At 39.0% G+C, this 17,702-nt stretch overlaps 1 protein-coding gene across 2 annotated transcripts in view; it reads left to right on the top strand.

The window, feature by feature from the left end:
* The window catches only part of LOC103467996 (forkhead box protein J3), a 74,067-nt gene that overhangs the window by 38,242 nt on the left and 18,123 nt on the right, over nt 1-17,702 (top strand). For both annotated transcript variants that reach the window (XM_081608888.1, XM_008414780.3), the window contains 4 exons: nt 1,329-1,403; nt 6,308-6,391; nt 12,259-12,360; nt 15,982-16,140. In XM_081608888.1, coding sequence (XP_081465014.1) covers nt 1,329-1,403; nt 6,308-6,391; nt 12,259-12,360; nt 15,982-16,140 — 420 coding nt within the window. The remainder of the gene's footprint in view (nt 1-1,328; nt 1,404-6,307; nt 6,392-12,258; nt 12,361-15,981; nt 16,141-17,702) is intronic.

Below are 17,702 nucleotides of genomic sequence, written 5' to 3'. Positions count from 1 at the left end.
TCGTGGCTCCGGTATTGTATTTGCTTGTCAATTATCTGTGGCAGTTTGCGTTTTAGCTTCCCCCTTTTCAAGTATATGTTTCAGATGTGTCCGGGAGACGAATCTAATTCAGTTTGCGACAGTCCAGCTGTTTTCATTTTGCTGCAGTAATTGCTTGGATTTCACCTTTGTGTGACTTGTCATTTTGCATCAAGCAAAAACACACGACTAAAATCTCTATATGAGCCTTGTGTCGTGTTGAAAATGAATATGTAGTTTCTCAAATTTATAAGCTGATTAATTTCTTTTATTTGGTCCTGTGTAACTTGTGTTTGTAAGAGCTTTATCTCTGTGTGTGTGTGTGTGTGTGCCTTTCATGGCCTGGTATTACATTGCATAATCATAAGCTATGCCTTTTTTCATTGCAACTAGATGCGCAACATAAGAAGACTCATTTGACCTTGCAGTGCTCTCTGACTCAGCTCCATCAGAAGTGTTTAATACCCACATTGTCTCGAAATACAGCAGTGAATCATGCTTTAGCTCTCTGATGCTCATTAGCATGTGTCCTTATACTGTAAAGCTGCCTTTTAACTGCTGGGTTTCCTTTGACCAACTTACATTTCTAATAATGCAAACAAGTTTTTCTTCTTTACAGTCTCGCTAGATTTCCCTAAGTGATATTTTGATTACTTAGAAAAAATTAAATGAAAAGAGGAACACTGGAAGATGTGAGGGCTAATTTAAAAAAACAAAAACAACAAAAACTAACTTTTATACTGACTCCAGAAAATTGTTTCAACTGTCCAAATATTTTTGACTTTATTATTGTTGCTTGTTTTTGTCGGCTGCTGAAAAGCAATCAAATTATAAATGACATATGGGTTTTCAAATAGCTGTTTGTTTGGACTCTGCGGTAATAAATTTGATAATGAAAATGCTCAAATTGGGTTAGCAAAACTCCCTGATTGAATAATGGCAGCCTATATTGCTCCACTTTGAGTGCAGCCAAGATGGTTTGCAGTGGGAAATGATGGAAACGATCAGGATCAGGATCTTACGCCTGCGCCATCTTGGACATTTTTGAAGGTCCTAAGTTGAGAAAACAAGTGCATTTGCAAAAGCATTCTTGATTTCAAATCTTTCTTGTGAATCTATAAGCAAGAAATATGACAGCATAAAAAATATGACAAATTAAGACTCTTGATCAAGTCAAAGTAACTATGTGCCCGTCTCCTGGTAGAACCACCAAAACTCTAAAAGCACAAAGTTATCAGCACTAAAAAGGTGCAGTTGATGTTAATTTACCACTTTGTCATTTATTTCTTTTCTCTCTTTTTTTCCTACAGAATTCTATCCGACACAACTTGTCATTGAACAAGTGTTTTCTCAAAGTGCCTCGCTCCAAAGACGACCCTGGGAAAGTAAGTATGGTCAGACCAGCATGATGTGACTTAAAAGGTCCTGTTGAATTCGGTTCATTGTGTAATTGAAAAAGAAAAAGAAGTACATTTTGGGAAATGATCTTAAATGTGGTACAAACAGGGCTAAGTCTGGAAAAATAAATTCAATTGCATTCAATTAAAAACATGCGTAATTTCAAGAAACTTTTTTTTTTTTTTTAAGACAAATCCAATTTACTGTGTGTAATTAGATCAGTTCAATCATTCAGTCAGATTTAAATTCAGGCTCATATTTGATGTTCTAATTTATTACTTTGGGTCACAAGTAACTTCTGTAAAGAGCAAAAACGGAGATAATGAAACATCAATTATTCTAGATAATGCACAATTGGAGAGTAGTAGGAAGCGGCAGAGTGAAGACAATTGGCCAGTATGTTCGCCGGTGTCCTTGGCCCATATCAGCATAGCTACAGAAAGTTGCAGAGGATTTTCATAAGCCACTGTAACTAAAAACTTTGTCAAAAAAGAAAGCTTCGAACCTGGTCTGCCTCACAAAGAAAACTGAGTTGGTTTGACAGGAGACCAGCCTGATAACTTAAAAAAAAAAAAAAATCTGCTTGCCATTCTACTTTTAGAAATTCTTGGAACCATCAGAACTTTGTCTGAAACATATGGAAGAATCAGATCTGTGATATTTATGATGAGGCTAATTAAACAAGAGCTCTATACGGAGGCTTTTACCAATTTAGTCTTGTTGATGAGGATGGAAAAAACGAATGGAGTATGTTCAAATATAATATACATACTGAAGCACTGAGGGACAGTAAATATTGCATTGTATTTGAAATGTTGAACTTTTTCTGAGTAGAAAACTAATTTCCATCTATCCATCCAAATCTGAACTACATTTGAAATTTCTGAAATGAATCCATACCAAACTTTTTGATTTATTCATAAAAATTAGCTTAAACAAAATTGGGAACTTCCATATTTATGCGAATAAATATGGAATTTTGACTTTCGGTGGAGAAAAATGGACAGCGACCCCGAAAAAATTTCTGCCTACATTTTACATAGGAATACCCACAGGCACACACACACGCACATTCCCCCGCACACGCACACACACACACACACACCCCCCCCACACACACATGCCCTGTGCACTTAAAAGCAGTTTGTGACTCCATAACCAGCTGTGGTGAATGCCTAATGCGGTTTTCTCTGTGTTCTGCTTCTCCTCCAATATTGATTCTGCCGAGTAATAATGTGGCACGGGGAGTAATGAATAATAAGTATATGTAGGTACACACCTTCATATCCAAGGCCTTTCATGCATCTGTTATGCTTTATTAGAGTTCTCTTCTCTGACTTTTCTCTCCTGGACACAATCACAGGAAGCTTTAGATATGTTTCACGCCTGGCGCTGCTGCTCTTGCTGCTCCTGCTGCTCCTGCTGTTGTGGTTACGAGGCAGACTACTTTTTTTTTTTTTTTTTTACCACAGCCACTTCTGCAGCGGCAGTTTGATAACAACAATTTGTCAAGTCCTTGTTTGTGCTGAATCGAAAGACTTGGGCTCAGATGGGGGGTGACGGGGAGGGAGAGTATATAATTAAGGTTGATCACTGAAGCTTGCCTTTACATTATTTTTTAATAAACGCTCAAATGTTCAAACTTCCACCCTTCGCAGGATTAATGCAAGAGCTGACCTACAACTTTTATAGAGAGAGAGAGAAAGAAAAAAAAAACTAAAAAGCCAAAACTTTTCAATGAACTCTCAAAACTCTGCTCATTTCGTTTTGGGGAGGAGGGCTGGTGGAAGGAGTTTCTTCTGACTGTGGGGATTTTGGAGCCATTGAAAAATGAATTAGGGGGGAAGAAGCTTTAAATAATTCAGAGGAAATCCTTCAGCTTGAGTGGAGGCCTATAGTCTGGAAAGACACAAAGAGAGTGGCTCCCCTCCTGATTAGCCTGACTTGGACCTGAGCAGCACCTTAATTTACTACCAAGATCGAAGCGGTCGATACCTCGGCACCGGGAACGGAGGGTAGAGGGTGTGTGTGTGTGTGTGAGGGGGTCATCTGTGTGTGGAGAAGTTGAATGTACATGTTCTGCTTGAAGCCGCAGAGAGAGGGGTGAAGCTAAATCATGCATGTGCTAACGTTAATTGGCTGTGTACAGCTCAGTGATGTGGGACTGAGAGACAAGGGGAGGAGAAGAGGAAAGAAATATGAGGGCGGCGAGGAGGGTGGAGGCGGGTTGGAGCCGAGCTGCGTCTACGTGTGGCCAAGAAGAACCTCTTAGATTTATCCTACAGCTTCAGCTCTCCTGGTGAGGGAGGAGGAAATATGTTGCACAAACTGAAACCAGGAGGAAATTAAGGACCTATGAAAAGGCAAAATGTTATCCCTCATTGCGCAGTTAAGATGAGATATTGACATGCTTTAGAAAAACAAAAACAGCATTGCTATTTCTCACTAAAAATGTTCACGTTTTAGGTAAGTTCAAATCTATAAAATTATTTCTGCGTGCCAAGTACCAGAATAGTGAGAGGGAGAACATTTTAGAGGTTTTGTAACTTTATGTCCAGAAGATTCAAACGGATGTAAACGGTTCAAGGAAGTCAAGATGATGATGTCATGACTTTGTAGGCTTTTGATAGGTTAACTTACAAAATTTGAGGTTAATGGGGTCCCAACTGTTGTTGTACTTTGAGCCACAACTCAAATGTTGCAATGTTCATCTTTTCCTACAATCTGTTGCAAGTGTAAAGGCCATTTGATGTTTATACTGTTTAGGGGGAAGACAGATTCTGGATGTGATTTGGTACAAAATGTTCATATCAACCCCAAGACAATAAGAAAAGACCTTGTGAAGATGTGAAGAGAATGGTGCAGGGAAATGAATCGAAAAAGGTCATTACTCCAAAAGCCGCATAAAATCCAAATATATATATATATATATATATATATATATATATATATATACACTGCTCAAAAAAATAAAGGGAACACTTTAACATTTAAGTGAACACTGAAGTGTTCCCTTTATTTTTTTGAGCAGTATATATATATATCTTTTTTTTTTTCGCAAAGGCGTTTATTTCTGGATGCATCGTGTGGTTTAATGAAGCTGAAATTGAATTGTTTGATTACATTTGACGATTGTGACATTTTAAGGGGAAATTAAAAGCTTGCGAGTCCAAGAACATAAAACCCAGCTAAGCAACGTCTCAGCCAAAAAAGCTAAAGCTCGGTAGCAAATGGATAATTACCCAAAGCGCACCGCCAAAGACCGTGCATTTAGAACAACAAACTTAACATTTCAAGAGGCCGTCACAAAAACCTGAGGTCGGTCTTGTAGAAAATTAGACTTGGATCAGGCCTGGTTGAAGAATACCCAATAACTTTGGGGGGAAAAAAAGAATAAGTTAAATGCATGTAAACTCTTAAAGTTAAAGAAAGTGAAGAAAGTAAAGTCTCATATTATTCTGGCTATCAAATAGAAATAACTGTGGTAGCCTCAACCAACAAAAAAATACTCAAGCGTTTTCAACCATAGATGTTAATTTAACGGCAATGTTTTAACATTGTGTATTAAAAGGGTTAAGTGAATTTTATGTGGAAAACTGTGGCTGTAAAAGATCAAAAGAGGGGAACTGTGCTCAAAATAGAAGCAGATGCTTTAGATGTATTTAAAATAGATGGGAACATTATCTAAAGATGTGCAACTAATGTAGGAAAATTAAAGTTGTGCAAATAACGCAAACGTTTAAAAGGATGATTTCTGTATTTTATTTTATTTTTTTCATAGAGATGTGGCTAGAAATTTCTCGTGTACCAGAATAAGATCATTTTCAGCTTGATTGGCCATGATTGGTTTGAACTTTTTCTTTGTCTCTGAAGGCGCCATATACGGTAAACAGAGTATGACACAACTTTGGTTAACTTTTTCTGCAAAAGTTCTTGAAGAGAAATCTCAAACAGCCAAAATTAGGGTTGAGTGCCGGTGGGTTGAGTGCCATAATCCACCACAAACACTCCGCTTTAAAACAATATGAACAGGGCTCCTGAGAATCCTGCTTCTTTACCAGAAGATGTTGAACAGATAAAGAAAATAAAACCATGCCTCACATATGAACAGCTTGTAAAAGTGACTGATGAAAAGCCGAAGGTGTCTCTTGATGTGTAAATGCAGTGGAAAAGTTCGTAACGTTGATTAAACTTTACACATCTTCGTAAAGGCTAAAAGTGTACTGTGGTCATGGTCCTGAACAGAGTGATAAACTGACACATTGGTCTTTAATGTGGCAAAAAAACTGCTTTTTTATTGTTGCTATTATTATTATTATTATTATTATTATTATTATTATTATTATTAAGCTGTTGGTAGTGACCAAAACAGAGAGATTGGGAATAAAACATTTCAAAATGGCGTCTTCCATGGTGGTGCTTCTGGTCAGAATGCCTGCAAGCAGAAATGCATCAACAACCCTTCTTGGGAAGAAACCTCAAAGAAAATGAGGACCAGTTGAGGATATTATTTCAAGGCCGCCTTGGGAATAGCTCAGCTTTGGTTGCACTCACAATGCAGGCTTTAAAAAAAAAAAAAATTTATAACTTAATATTAGATATCTGCTGATAAACCCTATCTGCTTCCCCAATGTGACTACTGTCTGCAGCTGCAGAATACTCCCAACTACTTATAAATAATTCACATGACCCCAAATATAATCTACTGACAGAATAGTGAGTGAAAATCCTGTTCTTAGCTGGAAGAAGCGTCCCTCTCCAGATTTCCATAGACTGCTTCTGCTTTAAAAGGGAAAGTAAAAAGGTAAAAATGAAAGCTTTACCTGAAGTCTAAAAGCTTGTAAAAACCTGAATGCTGACCTGTGTGTTTTTTTTTGTGGTTGCTTTTCAGGGCTCCTACTGGGCGATAGACACCAACCCTAAAGAGGACTCTGTGCCCAGCAGGCCGAAAAAGAGACCACGTTCTGGAGAACGGGTACGATTTGACCGACCGACCAGAATCTTTAGTTTGTTGCCACAGAGAATAATTCCCGGGAATGCATTCAAAACACTCGGTGAGGGCACATGAGGACAACAAAAGATGAACTCTTGCGATGCTGCTGCAGAGATATTAAAAAAACCCCAACAATTTTTAAAATTCCAAGCAGCAAAACTAGCAGCGCCGCTACTGATCTAAACGGTTTGGCTTACATTGACCCCTTCATGTGGGCAGAAATCTAAAACCCCCACTTGCTTATGGAAAAAAAAAAAAAACTCACCTGCTTCATGTGTGGTTCATTTAAACTGAACCAAATCATAGTCATGATTAAACAACGCTGTGCACATATGTGCTCCCTGATGTTCACCAGAGGCTCGTTGGGCGCCTTCTCCAGCATCTCACAGGAGGAGCAGGGAAGAAAAGTTACAGGGAAGATGAGAGAATGCAGGCGCAGGAATGAAGATTGGTTTTGAAAACACTGATTGACAGCAGAGGAGGCTATAAATATACGTAACCCAGCATCGGCTCGGCAGAATGCGGCTGGGTGTTCAGTCATTAACCCTGCAGATCTGAATACCAAAGCGGTGCCGGGGTAGCTCCGCCATGAGTTGCAGGTCTCATACAAACCCCTTATACAATCCTCTGTTGTTTCTGCTCTAGTGCAACAAACTGTGCATGAAGTTTCTGTTTCTTCAGTACTTGGTTTGCATACTCATAAGCAATTAGATAAAAAAAAAAAACGCATTCAGACCAAACAGACACCTTATAGTACATTTCAAAAAACTAGAATATTGTGTAAAAGCGAAATATTTGTCAGCCATCTCAGAAAGTGAAACTCGCATATTATATTGAATCATCCCACTTAGAGTGATGGTTATAGAAAATGAAAACCTAAAATGCTGTAAAAAAAAATAAAAAATCTTGTGGTGTCACACCCTCATCAGCTAATTAACTCAAAACACGTGGTTCTTTAGTCTCTCACTGTTTTGGGACAGAAAGCTACGCAATCATGGGAAAAACTGCTGACTTGACAGATGTCCAGAAGACATCAGTCAGAAGGAGGGTGAGCCAAGAAGCTGGTTGCTGAAGAAGATGGTTGTTCACAAAGTTCTGTATCCAAGTATATCCACAAAACAGTGAGTGGAAGGAAGAAGTGAACTTGGAAAAGATGCACCAGCAATGGGAAAAACGGCAGCCGTAAGAGGCTGATATTCATTGATATTCTGGATTTGAATATCAAATCAAATCCAGACGGATACTAGACATGGACTACAAATGTCACATTCCCAGCATCAAGCCACTCTTGAACCAGAGACAAATTCTTACCTGAGCTCCGGACAAAAGGAACTGGACTTTTGCGCAGTACGGTACGGAGTCCTGTTTTCAGATGACAGTAAATTCTGCATTTCATTTGGAAATCAAGATCCCAGGGTTTTGGAGAAGAGAGCGGATGAACAGAATCCATGTTGCTTGATGTCCAGTGTGTTTTTGAAACAATCAGTGATGGTTGAGGTGCCAACTCGTCTGCTGGTGTTGGTCCACTGTGTTTTTTATAAAGTCTACGGTCAATGCAATCGTCTACCTGGAAACTCTGGAGCTTTTTATGCTTCCCTCTGCTGCCAAGCCGTATGGAGATGCTGATTTTATTTTCCAGCAGGACGTGTCATGTGTCCACACTGCCAAAGCCACCAAAAATGGTTTATTGACCATGTTGTTCCTGTTCTTGATAGACCAGCAAACTTCCCTGACCTTTAACCCCCTAAAAAAGAATCTGTGGGCTGTTGTTGTGAAGAAGATGAGACGCAATGCCCAACAGAGAAGCAATCTGACCATTGCCCCTATGCAGTGCCACAAGTTGATCGGCTCTGTGCCACGGTGCATTGATGCACTAATTCATCCAAGAGGAACCGCAACCAAGTATTGAGTTCATAGAAATGAACATACCTCTCAATAGTCTGACATTTATGCTTAAAACATCCATTTTTGATTGGTGTAATGTAATATTTCTAATCCTCTGAGACACTGAATTTTCAGGTTTCCTTTACCTGAAAGCCATAACACATAAAATATTTAACTCTGTGTGTAATGAATCTCTCCAGATCAGTAAAAATGTCTATTTAACAAAGATTAACCAGACATCAAAGTGCAAAACAGTCAATATTGAGCAGGAGTGATGCATGTCTGTGTGTGTTGAAGGACAGAAGGAATGCATGACTCAAAGTTTTACTGAACTCTACCTGCAACACTCCGCCTCTCAGCAGCTCCCATTCAGTTCAAATATTTAACCATTGGAAAATAGTGGTTTTACTTAGTTTATGATGTATAAAAATGTACGGTTCTGATCTTCCGAAAACTTCACACTGTTTAGACGTGTGCTTAAGTCACCAGCTCTACCTAACTGCGTATGATTTACATCAAAACATCTAATTTCCAGGAGCTCCAGCTTCACTGTGCAGGTAATTCTCTTGTTTTTACTCCACTAGACTCCAGCGAGATTTTCTGAACGTACACCCGACCGTGTTGTGACGTTCATCACGGTTGCCTTTCTACCTATTATCCAACATCTCTTGTCACTGCTTGTTGCAACATAATCATTATCTCGCCGTTTTCCTGCCACTCTCCTCTCTACCTCCTGGTCCATGGCGCTGCCTTACCCTCTCCCCTGCCATCCCCCCATTCAGTCTCGGGGAAAAGCTCAGGCAGGCGTGGAGCGGCAAAGTGCACAATCACTGTTGCTCACTTGGGGAAGACTGGAGAGAGAGAGAGAGAGAAAGTGTTGCCTGAAAAGAAGCAGGAGAGAAGTTTGGAAGGAAGGATGCAGAAAAGAGAAACAGACGTCAAGGTAGACAGAATGTTGAGGAAAAAGCGGAGCTGCGAGGAGGGGAAAAGAAGTAAAGAGGAGCTGGAGAGAGGAGAGAGTATTCCGGGCTTGTGTTCCAGTTAATTACCACAGAAGGCCCTGGGGCTGCCGTTAGACATATTTTCTTCACCAATGATTTTTTTTTTTTTATTACAAACATTAATTAATTCAGAGCCTTGTCATCTCGTCTTACATGGATGGGCCCTTCGACCCCTTTTCTCATGCCTCACTTGCACCGCTGGCAGACACACCGTGGGCTGTCACATGGGCTAAGGAGAAAATGGGAGGTTACAAGTGTGGAGATTTATGGCGGCATTACTGTCTGAGGGGGGGAAGGGAGATGGGGAGGTGGGTGGACTAAATATGTCTTCGTGTTTTCATTGGGGTGTGTTTAGTTGCACCTGGGCTGTGTGCTTGTAAAGAGTTTTAAGTTGGCAGCGAGGCTAATCGTCAGCCTCATAAATCCATTGTGCTGTTAGCTGCGGTGAGGATATTTACGGCCCTTTCATTTCGTGTATACCTTTCCGTCTGCCTGTCTGTCACCGCTCAATTATCTACCTATTCTTTCTGTCTTCCCGCTTTCTTCCACCAACCTCCTTTTTTTTTTCCTCTCCACCCCCCCGTCTCCTCTTTGTTGGTATTTTTCTAAGAGCTTCCGTCGGGGGAACCGGCAACCCGTTTGTCTGGGAGTTTATCATAAATTAAAGATTGCATTGTTACCAACCAATCCTCTTACTGTAAGCAGTTTGGGAAGTCAGCCAAGCCAGCCTTGAACCTTAAAAAAAGTCAAACAAGGAGAAAAAAAGACAAATTTTTTCCCTTTTTTTTTTTTTTTTTTTTTTTTTACATTTTTGGGGCATCAGTGTTGCCCCAAAATCAATCCATGAGTAGCTTCTTGTATCTCATAGAGCTGTGCCCCTGCTTCGTCTCGCAGGGAAGACGGCGGCAAACGAAACGTTGCAGAATACGCCTGAAATGTGTAAATAATTCATGAGGACGGCTTGATTCATCTTACCAAGTGCAAGTGATGTGTCCACTTCCCAGTCTGCCTAAGTGTCCGGCAATTTACGCGAGACGCGCGCCGACTTGTTCACGCGGTTCTCAGCCCGGAGCGTCGGGGGTGAATCAGGGGAGGCTCGTGAAAGAATCATGAACTTGAAGCGGACAGAAATTTCTTCATAACCTTTGTCACATTTAATTTCTCATCTCATTGCCAAAATCCTCTGGGTATCCCCAATCAGTGCGAGTGAGCCGGATTTAGATTTCTAGTGAATCTAAATGAGGAGAAAAGGAATTCAGGAAGTGTAACATTATGGGCTCCACTCTGCTGGATTTATTCATTCATTTAGTTATTTATTTTTGCCACAGGAATTTATCCAGGCTCGCTTATTAGTAAATGTTGGTTATAATTAACAGTAAGTATGTATTAAGTTTGTGTATCATTTATATGTGTGCACAGTACATGGATATATGCATTTTGAACTTTTTCATCTCAAATTGTCTTACTTGTAATATTCCTTAATACTATCTGCATGTTATTCGTTCAGGTTGGTATGTACTTTAAAATGTAATATTGTCATTAGCTGTGATATGGATATACGAAAATATTGTTTAAAATGTAACGCACAGTAGAGATAAATGGAGTAATGCATGTTTCCATGTAAAACAAAGTGTTTTTAGGTGATTCTAGTGAGAGTAAAAGAGTGTTTCTTCTCAACTGCAGGAGACTTAATAATCATGCATCTATACGAGCATGATTAAAAAAAACAATGTGTGAAAACATCAGCACAGTGGAAATATGTGCAAACACAATGTAGAAGAAACAAAAAAGCAACGCCCTGTTTGTTTATTTGCCTTCATATTTGACCATTTTCACATGTTGTGTTCCAATTCACCGATCTATGTTAGTGTATTGAGCCTTTTCCTTATGTTAAATGTTTTTGGGTTTCTTTATGCCACAAACAGCAGGCAATTACAGCAGAATAAACAAATACCAGATAAATGAATTTAATTATTTGTATTCGAACATTCATAGATACTTAAAAACAATGTTTAAAGGTTTTGTGCAGGACTTCTGGAAGAGGCTCTTCTGCTGCTGAGGAAATAAATGTGTTCTTAAATTGCATAGTACTTAATTAATCCTTAAAGAGAAGATATTCACAGAGTAATATAATAAACTTAATGTGAAGGGCCCAGGCTGACTGTTATTTGAGCAGAGTGTGCAAAACAGTTTTTTTCTTGACCATTTTCTATTACTCAATGAATGAATGAATAAATGAATGAATGCATGCAAGTTTATTTCATTACTCAATAGACAACAAAAAATAAAGTTAATAAAGAAAAAAAGAAGAGAAAATAATAATAATGAAAAAATGTGCAAAAATCAGTTTCAAAAGGAGCAGAAAACAGTATAAACATAATAAATTAACTTTAATAATAAACTAAGTAAAAAATAAACTTGATTTAATTTCCCTTTTTAATTAATAAAGTATTTTTGATTTTGAATTGAATTATCATGTGGATATCTGTAGTAAGTATGCCATTGTCTAATAAATGACAGTTAGATAAATGAATACGACCTCTGAAGAAATATTACAGCAATGTGTATGTTTAAATTTATTAAATCTAACCAATAGATTTTAAATACAGAATACATGGCTTCATCTTTAATCTTATTGAACATATTTCCTATGTGCGCTTTTAGACTGTAGAATATTATTAATTTGCTGAAACTGAACGTCTAATTTGTTCCATAATTTCACTCCACAGATTTTTACTCGTATATTCCACTTTTAAAAATGACACACGTACTTCAGATATTTGACAAGACTAGAGAAAATGTTTCTTTGATACATAAACACAGAGTACATTGAGTAACTTGGGTGTGTAGGAAACGCTCTGAGGTAACTTGGTGTATACCAATGTAATTATGCATTTCCTCTTCAGCTTGGACTATAAAGTCTAATAATATCCGTGTCTGTTGTCATTTGCACTTTGCTTGCAGGCATCAACCCCTTACAGCCTGGAGTCGGAGTCCCTGAGAATGGACTGCATCATGTCAGGAGGCGCATCCCCAACTCTGGCCATCAGTGCAGCAAATAACAAGGTAGGACCAGATCCAGTCCAGATTTAAGGAAACTGGTTGGTTTTGTTGTTGCAAGACAGCCAGTTATGAATAATTATGGAAAACGTTCTTAAAATGCCCAGCATGCTACTGGTTTAGGTTCTTATCTAAACTAAGAAATCAGTTTTAATTTTGCTCAAAGAAAACTTTCACTGTACGTTGGCCAATGCTCAGTCAATGTGGTAATTTAAAACGGTAAATATTTAGTACTTCCTGTTCCTCACTCTTTATTTTCAAACTTCATGTCTTTTTCAGGTTGTCGATTATTATTATTTTTTTAAAAACGTATCTATTTATAGTATAAAAATCAGTTTTTTATACTATAAGAAACTTAGTTTCTTTTAACTAAGAAAATTAAAAAGCTGAGACGTTGATGTTGTGTCCTACTGGCCTTTTGATCTCTCAATTCAACATGGGTTAGTTTTAAGCCCAGTTGTGGATGTATTTTAAAGAAAGGCATCAAACACATTGAAATCTTGTGTGATGTGATGAAAGAAGTAACAGAAATCAATCTAGAGAGAGAGAGAACTGTGGACTTTAGGTCCGTTTCATCCTTTGGGTGAAATGTTCAGATGCTGTGTTCATCCGTTCAAACATTTATAAGCAAATGTAAATACTGTAGGATTTTACTGTTCAGGAAGGACACAGATTCCTTGTCTGTGCTTTTGAATGAAGTGTTCAAATCAAACCTCTAACTGTGTAGAGAGTATTAAACATTTAGTAAAAAGTTTATTTGCCCATTATTCTGGCATTAAGCAAATTAAGCAAAATTGATTTACTGAAATTGGGAAAAAATGTATCAAATGTAATGTTAGATGATGAAAACACTGTGGTTTGATTACACATTGTGTGTATATTTGATTGACAGCACTAAGGCCCTCCTCTTGGCTCTGATTGGTTGTTTCTGACTGAGCAGTGTATTTCTGCAGATGGCAGTCGGACCTGAGGGAGATGGCGGTGGAGCTCAGTTTTTTTCACAGATGATCTGAATCATACCACACACTGTGAAATTATAGTGACGGTTTCTAACAAATATGTAAAAAAAAATTTTAATTTTTTTATTAAAGTTACCTACTGGGAATCAAATATATTGATTGATACTCAAAATAAATGTCCAGTTTATTATACATTTCATTCGAGGAAGGAACAAGAAAGCCTTGATTCGAATTATTATAATATCGACAGTAGCTGTTTCTGAGCAATTTTAATCAACATGTACTTTTCACAATTTACGTTAAACATGTCAGCTTCCGCTCGCTGTGTAACTCCAGCAGAAGCTCAAACGCATCTCTTTTGAGACATCACTTTACATTTTGAAACAATGATTCAGAGCAGGGCGAGGAAGACCTTGACGATAATGATGCAGATGCCAACGTCAATGATATCCGCCCACGTCCAGACAGGTGGCGTCCTGCAGGCGCAGCAGCGTGTCAGAGCCTCGTGTCTTACATGTTTTCTCACTAATTTTCTGCTATGCTCAAAAGATGTAATTGCTTTTTAAAAGGCATTTCTGAAACTTGACAGAAAAGCATGGGAAAAGTGAAAAACAGTTTTCTTAATCAGATACTTGGTATGCTGTTATTAGCACATTGGATTGTTTTTTTGGTTTTTTCTTTTACTCTAATATCTTCACTTGAAGCTGTGTTGCATCAAAAACTGCAACCTACAAATGTGCTTCGTAACACATGTTCTGTATTTCTGTGCAAACCGTAAATGTCTTCGAGTCTGCAAAATGTTTTCCCTGTTGCGACAATGTCACAGTAAGGAGAATTAAATCTTCTTTCACTGCAGATTTCTCCACACCCACTAAAACTGGGAAAACTTCTCAGAAATGCTTTTTTTTTTTTTTTCTTTTTGTTGTTTTTCTTACCACTAGATTTTCCACAGGGTAGAGCGCTGCCCCAGAGAGCTTTTACTGTTGTCTCACCCGAAGGCTATGCTTTCACATTTGTCTTTACAATTAAACGTAGCCCGGAGGTAAACCTGACGCTCTGCCTCGCAAGTCCTGACAGTCAAATAAAACAAGAGAAACATGATTCAACATAATTCTGAGGCACCGCTTTTTAAAAAGCTTTGTGATGTGTCAACACGAGACATTACGCTGTGCAGCTCCTTTCACTACACAGGGAGTTCTCTGGGTTAGGTTTTTCCTCTTGTGCTTTTTTTATTTATATTTTTTTAATGAAAATTGTGGCACCGCAGTTGTCTGTTGATGCAGGGATAAGACAAATTGCACTGACTAATGCTTTAATTTCTGTTTTTACTTTGACTCTGAGCCTTGCAAAAATATTATCCTGTGAACTTTAGCTGCAGTGAGTTGCACTGGGAATTCATGTGATGGACCAAAAGAAGGAAGTGCAGAATTGTGAAGTGGAAGGACATTTTTCCAACAAATCTAGATTTGTAAAGAGGAGCATGCATTTACTGTACATTATTTGAGTCGGTACATCTTAGAACCACCTCTTGGTTCAGTTAGTGCTACAAGTATTTGGAGTTATGTCTCAAACTTTGCACACTATTGTCTGCTAAAAAGCTTATGCATCAAGTCTTGCCCAGATTTTCTATTGGATTTAGGTCTGAGCTTTGACTAGACCATCGCAATGCAATTTGATTGTAGCTCTGGCTGCACTTCTTAGGGTCTGTGTACCATTGGGAGACCCAGCTCCAAGTTTTCATTTTTGATCGCTCTTGTCTTTAGCACCATCCATCTTCCCATCAACTTTAACTGACTTCCTTTTCTCTACTGAAGAAAAGCGTATCCACAGCATGATGCTGCTACTACCATATTTCATAGTGTTGGTGGCTTTTGGTTCATATTTTGTTCAAATTTGGCTTCCTATCACTATAGAGTATCTTTTTCTGCCTAAATGTGCCTATTTAGCCACTTCTGAGTGGCACTAAAGAAATTAGACTGATAAAATGAGCAATAATTCTACATATGCAGGCTGTAGAAAAGACTAATTTTAGTATGCCCTTCATAAAATTTCCACTACTAAATGATACTGTTGACACAAGGAGTGAATGTTGTGGTTCCAGTTAACTGTTATTTAGTCGGAGCAAAGACAAAATTATCTGGATTACAAATGTTAACTAGGTGTTAATTAAGGTGTTAATTAAAAAAAAAAAAGTTTAAGCTCCTCCCCTCACTTTGATGTCCATCCATCCATCCATTTTCCTTACACCCTTGTCCCTTAGTGGGGTCAGGATGGTTGCTGGTGCCTCTCCAGCTAACATTCCGGATGAGAAGCGGGGTCACCCTGGACAGGTCGCCAGTCTGTCGCAGGGCAACACAGAGACACACAACCATGCACACACACACTCACACCTAGGGGCAATTTAGAGAGACCAATTAACCTGACAGTCATATTTTTGGACTGTGGGAGGAAACCGGAGTACCCGGAGAAAACCCACGCATGCAAAGGGAGAACATGCAAACTCCATGCAGAAAGACCGGGGCTGGGATTCGAACCCGGAACCTTCTTGCTGCAAGGCAACAGCTCTAACAACTGCACCACTGTGCAGCCCCTTTGATGTCGATTTAGCAAAAAACCCTAAAAACAATGAGTGAAGTAGGCGAAACCTTGCTGTCTTTGTTGTGTTTAGGTTGCTCTGTACAACCCTGAAGCAGAAGGCGGCGAGAGTCCTGGGAGTCTGGGTGGCAGCCTGAGCAGCAGTCTTTCAGAGCAGAGTTTGGCGTCTGTCAGCCTTAACAGCCTGAACCCCGCTGTCAGCAGCGGCAGCAACGTGCACAGCTACACACCAGTAAGAGCTCGTCTTTGTTATGCCTGCGAGTGTTGTGAGTGTTGCAGGAGGACGTCCGCCTATCGCAGAGTGTGTCTTATTAAAAAGATGCCTTAGCTGGGCCAACGTTTTCTCTCACCTCTCATCTGGTTTGTCATCATCGACCTCTGGGGAATTTTATGCGACCTGTATTAAACCTGTCCCTCTGTGACCTCCTTGATTCTGACATCATCTTGGTGATTCAGCAGGTGCTGCAGGTGTCTGCTGCACCTTAGCAGCTAACGATGTGTGCGTTGGATCCGCAGCTAACTCCTGAAACGCTCCCTTCGTGTTTGACGTTGAAGTTCGAAGCCAAACAGATTGTTTTTTTGGTTTGTTTGGTTTTTTTTTTTCAATTCACTTTTATGGGATTTCTTGAGTGGACAACTTGCATTTGTTTTCAAAAGTCTTACATTGGAGACATACCGAGTGCAAAATAAAATTTTCATGTTTAGCAAAAACAATTTTGAGAGGGAAAAAAAAAATCATTGTGTATGAAGGCATTTCAGCAGCGATGCAGGTGAAAGTACAAGCGCATGCGTTTGTCTCGTTGAACGCAGCCATCACACGCAATATTATTTACCCTGTAAATTGAGTTTTTTTGTTTTGCAGCAGACTTTCGCTGGTGTTGGCGCAGCCTCGCTACACCCCTCAGGGCTGAACACAACAAAATGCATTTTAAATCTGTGAGAAATAATAGGACGCTTTGAAGGAGGCTCACTCCTGTCATGCAAAAATAAAACAGCAGGTGAGGAAGAAACGTACCTGGGCCGTCTCTGATGTATTTAAATGGTGCCTGACCCCTCTAGATTTGACCTATTTAAAACGCAGGCAACGATAAAAGAATAAATTATCTTGCAAGCTAAGAAATGCGGATTTCGTGGCGTTTTTCGAAATGGCCTTGTAATGCCGAAACATTTCAGACATCTGGTCAGGGATGTCTCCGTCCAGATATTTCAGCAGCTTTTCAAATCAGCGGACATTTCCAACCACTTAGCGCTTTGGTCAGCTGTGTGGACCAAAACCAAGTGTTGCTTTCTTTTCAGCTATATACTTTCTAATAGTGTCTTCTTTGCAGCAGTATGGATTTATTCCACAGTCAGAGCTTCTGGAAAAAATAAATAAATAAAATAAAAAAAACTGTTTTAGAAGATCATCACCCCACTTCACATAGAAATGTGTAACACCACACATAAATCACGATTCAGTTTGAACCTCAGCTTCAGGGTCGCAGTTGATACCACGGCAAAAAGAAATAAAAGCCACATTGTTTTTTTTTTTTTTTACATGACATTTTTACCCTTTTTTTTATGAAGACTAGATCATTTAGTCCGTTTCAGCTTGGAAGAATGCCATCAGATGTGCCAGGCACTGTGTGGCATCTTACTAAAGTGTTATAACACATCTGTTTTTATGGAACAATCTGAAGATTCATGTGGTAGATTAAGTTTTTCTTGATTTGCTAAATTTGCTAAATTGTTCTTTTTTCTTTTTTTTACATACACAAGTAATTTGTCATTATCTCCTAGTTAAATGATGCAGAT

The sequence above is a fragment of the Poecilia reticulata genome, chromosome 7 (assembly GCF_904066995.2).
Source record: "Poecilia reticulata chromosome 7, P_reticulata-male-v2, whole genome shotgun sequence".
Taxonomy (NCBI): Eukaryota; Metazoa; Chordata; class Actinopteri; order Cyprinodontiformes; family Poeciliidae; genus Poecilia; species Poecilia reticulata.
Note: the sequence above shows the minus strand (reverse complement) of the source record. Positions and strands in the feature narration are given on the sequence as shown.